This window comes from Dipodomys ordii, unplaced genomic scaffold (genome assembly GCF_000151885.1).
Source record: "Dipodomys ordii isolate 6190 unplaced genomic scaffold, Dord_2.0 Scaffold95, whole genome shotgun sequence".
Lineage (NCBI taxonomy): Eukaryota > Metazoa > Chordata > Mammalia > Rodentia > Heteromyidae > Dipodomys > Dipodomys ordii.
Window position 1 is genome coordinate 3,037,023 of NW_012267311.1, and position 6,729 is coordinate 3,043,751.

Below are 6,729 nucleotides of genomic sequence, written 5' to 3' on the forward strand. Positions count from 1 at the left end.
TGCTTATGTGGTGCTGAGGAATCGAACCCAGGGCCTCATGCATGCAAGGCAAGCACTCTACCACTGAGACACCTTCTCAGCCCCCTCTAAGATGTCTTGTACCTCTGTCCTCCTCACCCTCTCCCTGACACTGTCCTGGTTTGGTCTCTAATTACCTCTTATGATATACTATGGCACTAGCCTCCTCTAATAGCTTGCCATGGATCATTACTCCAACCATGTATCTCTCTATTGATTCTTATTGTTTTTGTTATTGTTTTCCAATCATCCAGAATACAACAGTTAAGATACTCAAAGGTTTTTATAACCTGATCCATTCCAAGTCTCCTCTAGACACCCATAACTTGTTGTAATCTCATTATCTTTAGAAATGGTCAGAACTTTAGACACACTAGATAGTGTTACTACTATTTTACAGAAACCAAAACAAAGGCACAAATAGAGAATTATTTGTCAAATGTCACAAAGCTTGGAGGAAAGCATTGTTCTTGGTTCCTTGCTTTGGTGGGAAGCTAGACAAAGAGAAACAAATACTATTATACTATTAAAAAGAGGCAGAAAGTAAAAGTAAATTATTACTTAACATGTTCACCTACAAAATAGTACAATAAGTTAAAAAAAAAACAGGATCCTGATGAATAAATTCAGGTTGCAATCCAGGAATATTTTCTGGACAAAAACAACTGTGCAGGGGCTGGGAAGATGGCTCAGTGGTAGAATGCTTGCCTCACATGCATGAGGCCCTGAGTTCGATTCCTCAGCACCACATAAGCAGAAAAACCTGGAAGTGGCACTGAGGCTCAAGTGGTAGAGCACTAGCCTTCAGCTGAAGAGCTGAGGGACAGCACCTAGGCTCAGAGTTCAGGCCATGACCGACAAAATAAAAATAAAAAAAATAAGGGCTGGGAAGGTAGTTCAGTGGTAGAACGCTTGCCTTGCATGCATGAGGCCCTGGATTCGATTCTTCAACACCACATAAGCATAAAGAAAAAAGCCGAAAGTGGTGCTGTGGCTCAAGTGGTAGAGCTCTAGCCTTGAGCTGAAGAGCTGAGGGGCAGCACCCAGGCCCAGAGTTCAGGCCCCACGACCAGACCCAAAAAAAATTAAAACAAAAAACAAACTACTGTGCATGTATGGAGAGCGAAATGAAAACTTTCAGATGTTTTTCTACTCCAAGTGACAATGACAGTTCTCTTAAATCATGAATATTCAGAATGAGACTAAGAAAAAGGAAGTTTTATGAAGTCTTGCTCTTCCTACTTAGTTTTGAAAGGCTTTTTGTATTAAGACAAGCCACCTCAGCAGAAGAGGAAGTGAAAATTTGGGCAAAACCACCATTTTATTTCTTACCCCAAAACTGTTTAAGTCCTTTATAAATATACTCAAATTTGTTTTTTGTTTTGAGACAGGGTCTAGGTAGCCAGGCTGGCCTCAGTTTCATGATCCTCTTGCCTCAGTCTCCAGTTCTAGGATAACAGGTAGGTATCACCACTCCTGGCTATGATTTTCCTGATATAATCTCTCTTTCAATTGACTTCAGATGTCTTCTGGTCAAGGGTCAAATTATTCAGCCATTATGACATTATCTTTTCACAGAGTGAAGTCCTGCCTTTTTTCACTTGCCACTCCTGTGACATCAGACTATTTGTATCTGTCTGTGCCAATCACATCCACTATTTAAATAGTGCATATAACTGTGATAGTGCATGGACAAATTTTTCCCTTCATTACATATGTAAATTATTCTCTTTAAAATTAGTTCTAACTTGCATGTCATACATACAAGTCTTCTCTCTTCTGAATCCTTTTTACAAGGCTACTTTACAAAGAGCAAATGATCACACCCTCAAATATGTCACCAAATATTTCCCGTCTTCCTTTTCTTTTTTTTGTCAGTTGTGGGGCCTGAACTCTGGGCCTGAGTGCTGTCCCTGAGCTCTTTAGCTCAAGGCTAGCACTCTACCACTTGAGCCACAGCATCACTTCCTGCTTTTTTCTGCTTATGTGGTGCTGAGGAATCGTATCCAGAGCCTCATGCATGCAAGGCAAGCACTCTACCACTGAGCCACCTTTCCAGTCCTTTCCTGCCTTCCTTATGGGAAACAACAGTTCATGTCCTATACATCTTTAGATTCCATTACAGAGAAAAAGAATATTTTTAGCCAAGTGTTGAATACTTTTTCTTTGAGGTTTCTTACTTTAAAAGCAGCATTAGAAAAAAAAAAAAAGGCCAGGTGCTGGTGACTCACACCTATAATTCAAGCTACTCAGGAGGCTGAGATCTGAGGATCACAGTTCAAAGCCAGCCCAGGCAGGAAAAGTCCATCAGACTCACCTCCAATAAACCACAAGAAAACTGGAAGTGGTGCTGTGGCTCTAGTGGTAGAGCGCTAGCCTTGAGCTGAAGAGCTGAGGGACAGCACCCAAGCCCAGAGTTCAAGCCCCACAACCAACCCCCCCCCAAAAAAGGGAGGCCACAGCTGAGGGTGTGGCTCAAGTAATAGAACACTTCCCTAGCAAGTGCAAAGCCCCAAGTTTAAATCTCTAGTAACACTAAAACACACACACACACACACACACACACACATGACCAAAAAAAAAAAAATCCCACAAGTAGCAGCAGCATTTACAAAGAATTAGGGGCCTAAAGAAATATACTCTTTAGCAGAAGAGAATGGAAAGGAGAGTAAGGCAACTCCTTCACAAAATAAACTGAAGAGGGCTGGGAAGGTGGCTCAGTGGTAGAGTGCTTGCCTTGCATGCATGAGGCCTTGGGTTCGATTCCTCAGCACCACATAAGCAAAAAGAAAAAAGCCAGAAGTGCCGCTGTGGCTCAAGTAGTAGAGTGCTAGCCTTGAGCTAAAGAGCTGAGGGAGAGTGCCCAGGCCCAGAGTTCAGGCCCCACGACCGGATCCAAAAAAAAATTTTTTTTAAATAAAATAAAAAATAAACTGAAGAGGAAAACAAGCAGCGAAAGATTTTAGAGCACGTAGAGCCATTACATCCAAGACCCGGGAGTAAGTTCTCTAAATCCCAAACACTTACCGTATTGCATTTTGTGCCACACACCACTTGCCTATGATTCAACCATTGAGAAGCAAACACTTTATTAAGGGTCCCAAGATGAAATTCTTTCTCCTTCAGTAGACTGGGAAGCTGTTGTGCTGCATAACCATGCAAGACTCGAGAATAGTTGGTTTCATTCTGTAGCCTGACTTCCCGGTTCTTCAAGTAGTATACTAAGGATCTCTTCACTGGGGGGAGTCTTTTCCTTTTGTGAAGGGAGTGATCCCAGCCAAACTGTGGAAACAAACATTAGAAATCAGGGCTTTGGCTATCTTTCTTCAGAACAAGAACTTCTACTGTACTACACACAAGTAACCAAGAACTCATCTGGTAGGATTTACATGTAACAGAAATAGAATCTAATCCAGAAAGTCCAGTTTAACTCTTCCTGCATTGAAATAATTTTGCTCATAGTTAGACCTATATACTTAAAGGTTTATTAGCGTGAAGGGCACAGACACCCTGTACATATCAAGGGAGTAAGAGGCCTAGTGATTCCCAACTGCACCTGGGCTGAATCTCTACCCAGCCCTCTTCTCCTGTTCAGCCTGTCCTCCCAGAAGAGCACAGTATAGCTCAAAAAGTCAGACTGTGGTCCTAGGTCTTACAAGGATACCATCAATAGCTGCCCCTCAGTTATGCAGTTGTAGAATTAGAAAAACACCCATAAGGACAGAGCAGCATGGGAAAATCAGTGCTATTCCAAGAAGGCCTTCCTCTCCAAAGGGTAAAGGAAAAACATCCTGTAATCGTTTTAATGGTCCCAAGTCCACCCTTGTCTTGTCCAAGGCCAAGCTCAAGGCCTGGGTACCCAGAGGTAGGTAAGAGTTGCTTCGGGCCGAGTACTGCTCTTTTCCTCACTCCCAAAAGTCAGTTCTGTGAGGTTGGTTTCACTCCAGATTCTCCTCGACTTCGACTCCCCTTCCTCCCAAGTAAAAACTCTTGGGTTTGTTCTCTGCTCCACAGGCCTCTCGAGGAAGGACCCCATTTCTGAGTTCCTCTTTGGCTCCTCCGAACTCAGGAAGGACCAGCCACGACTCTACAAGGGCAAGCAGCCCTGGTTCTGTCCCACCGCTCACTCACAGCCCTAGTGCCCACATCCGAGGGGCCTTAACCCCAGGCGGGCTCCCCGCCTTACCACCCCGGACCTCGGCCTCCAACCCCTCACCTGCGGACCCTGAGCGTCGCTCCCAGCTCCTGGCGAGGCAGGCGCTTTCCGTTTCCTGCTAACTGCTTTCCGGGCCATAGTGGGCAGCGCCGCGGCGACCCCGCAGCCACATGGGGCGGGAGGTGTAAGGGGTAGCCGGACGGTGGGTCATGCACCGCGCCCCGGGGCCGCGCGCTTCAAGGCGCCCGGCCCGGAAAAATGATCCGGACCCCGGAGGTGTCGGTGAAAGAACGAAAGGTAGACGGAAGGGAAGGAAGGAGGGAGGGAGGGTCGGGGAAGGGAAGGGGAAAAGGGAAAGGGGAAGGTAGGAAGCAGAAGGTTTCCGACAGAGATGTCGGTCTGGGGAAGACGGCGAGCGGCAAGAACCAAAACACCCCCTCCACCCCCCTGGCCCGCGCTCCGTCACCCCTGCGCAGCCGCATTTCGCAGCGCGTCGCTACGGGAGACCCCGCCTAGGCGAGAGGGGCGGGATTTAGGGCGGGGAGGTGAAATGGAGGCTGTTTGCCTCGCGGTCGTCAGTCCGCTTCGAACCGCCCGTTGACGGCCGGCCGCTGAGGGGTGCCGGGGGTCCGCCGAGCTTCCATCTAAGGAATCTGGCTGCTGACCGCTGACCTTCGACCCCTGACCTCAGCTCGTCCATCCGCCGGCACCCGGAAATGAAAACTAGCTGCGCCGCGGGGCGAGGGCATGCCCGCTGGCGCTCTTTGTCCCCTCGCCACGGCTTCCTGTCTAGTTCTGCCCTGTTGCCTTCGTAGTCGATGGGCCTGGCTCCGAGCACTGGACGCTGGGGAGGCAGGACCTCCGTCCCCACATCAAGGTGAAATCTAGCTCCGAAGCACGCCCTGACCTTCCCATGGCCGGTCGCCACCAGCTCGGGCCACGGCGGGGGCCCGGGGGCCGCCCCCTCCCCAGCCCTCCACCCCCTCCCCACTCGACCTCCGGACTCGGTTTACTACCGGTCACCCGGCTCCCTGTGACATTCCCACGACGTGCTATCAGGGCCATCCTTACTGGTTTTTTGGTTTTGTTTGGGTTTGTTTTTTTTTTTTTAAGTTAAGCCTTAGGCTGAGCGTTGTCTGTCACTACCCGCCTAAGTCCGGGTTCTCAAGGTCTGTCATCGAAGAAGGATGATATTCCAAACCACAGGAAAGAGAGTGGCCATCTTTTGGCTTGTCAGTCCAACTTGGACTGGCATTGGTCACCAATGGAGGTTTTCAGGATCACCTCTGCCCCCATTTTCGGAAGATCCTGAAAGAAATACATGAGTGCCAGCCTCCAACTTTCCTCTGGCAGAGAATTCTTGGAAGAAACAGGATGCACTTGTTTGAGACCAAGGCCTCAGGCTGAGGTATACCCAGTTACCTGCTGGTCCCTTCAGGCTTCAGGCCTCATACCTCCATGGAGCTGTGTTGGCCCATCTGAAGTCCTGCCCACAAGAAGATTTGGTTTTGTTTTCCAAGCTGAACCAAATACCAGATTGAAACAGGGTCCTCCACCACCATCCCAAGTCATCACTGCCACTAACCCCTAATACCATCTTGGGAAAGTCATCTCTGTCTTTCTTGGTCAGGCCTATCCCTTCAGAGACGTACATACAGTGAATGGATCAGGAGTGGGTCAGTTTCCTTTTTCAGTTCTGTTCTGGTTCTGTCTTGCCTCACAATGCTCAGGAGCCCATTGGACAAGAGCCTGGAATTCTTTGAGAATCTCTAGGTTCCCCTCAGCCCCTACCAGAGGGGCACACTGGACATTGATGCAAGCCCATTCTTAAAGTTTGTTTTGTTTTGTTTTTACATTTCATCTTGACATCCTAGGAACCATCCCCAAATCTACCTTGCAGTAGAGGATTACTATATCTGTGGAAGTAAAATTGAGTGAAGTCTGGAAGTTTAAAAATTCATAATCACAGCCAGGTGCCGGTGGCTCATGCCTATAATTCTAGCTACTCAGTAGGCTAAGATCTGAGGTTCACAGTTTGAAGCCAGCCCAGGCAGAAAAGCCCATGAGTTTCTTATCTCCAACAACTCAGAAAAAGCCAGAAGTAGTGCTGGGACTCAAATGGTCGGAGTACTAGCCTTGAGTACAAGGAGGCTTGGGGATAGCACCCAATTCCTGAGTTCAACCCCCAGGGCTAGAAAAAAAAAATGGGGTTGTGACTGTAGCTTAGTGGTTGAGTGCTTACCTAGAATGCATGAAGCCCGAGGTTCAAGTCCTCAGTACAGAAATAAACAAAAAGTCAGAAGTACCGCTGTGGCTAGAGTGCTAGCCTTGAGCAAAAGAAGCTCAGGGACAATGCCCACGTCCTGAGTTCTGAGTTCAAGCTCCAGAACTACCAAAATAAAAATTAAGCTTATGATTTTTTTTGAGGTGAGGTATCAAACTCAGGGTCTAATATAACACCCCTTGAGTTATGCCCCCACCCCCATAATTATTGGGTCTTGTTATTGTTTGTTTTTTCTCAGTTGTGGGGCTTGGACTCTGGGTCTAGGCGCTAT

The 6,729-nt window shown here is 47.6% G+C and overlaps 1 protein-coding gene across 1 annotated transcript in view; it reads right to left on the bottom strand.

Moving 5' to 3' along the window:
- Dcaf12 (DDB1 and CUL4 associated factor 12) overlaps positions 1-4,676 on the bottom strand; it is a 32,742-nt gene extending 28,066 nt beyond the window's left edge. The window contains exons 1-2 of the mRNA XM_013026664.1: positions 4,235-4,676; positions 3,046-3,300 (exon numbers count right to left, since the gene is read on the bottom strand). Of these exons, the coding sequence (XP_012882118.1) occupies positions 3,046-3,300; positions 4,235-4,312 (333 nt within the window). The 5' untranslated portion in view covers positions 4,313-4,676. The remainder of the gene's footprint in view (positions 1-3,045; positions 3,301-4,234) is intronic.
- Between the last annotated feature and the right edge of the window lie 2,053 nt (positions 4,677-6,729).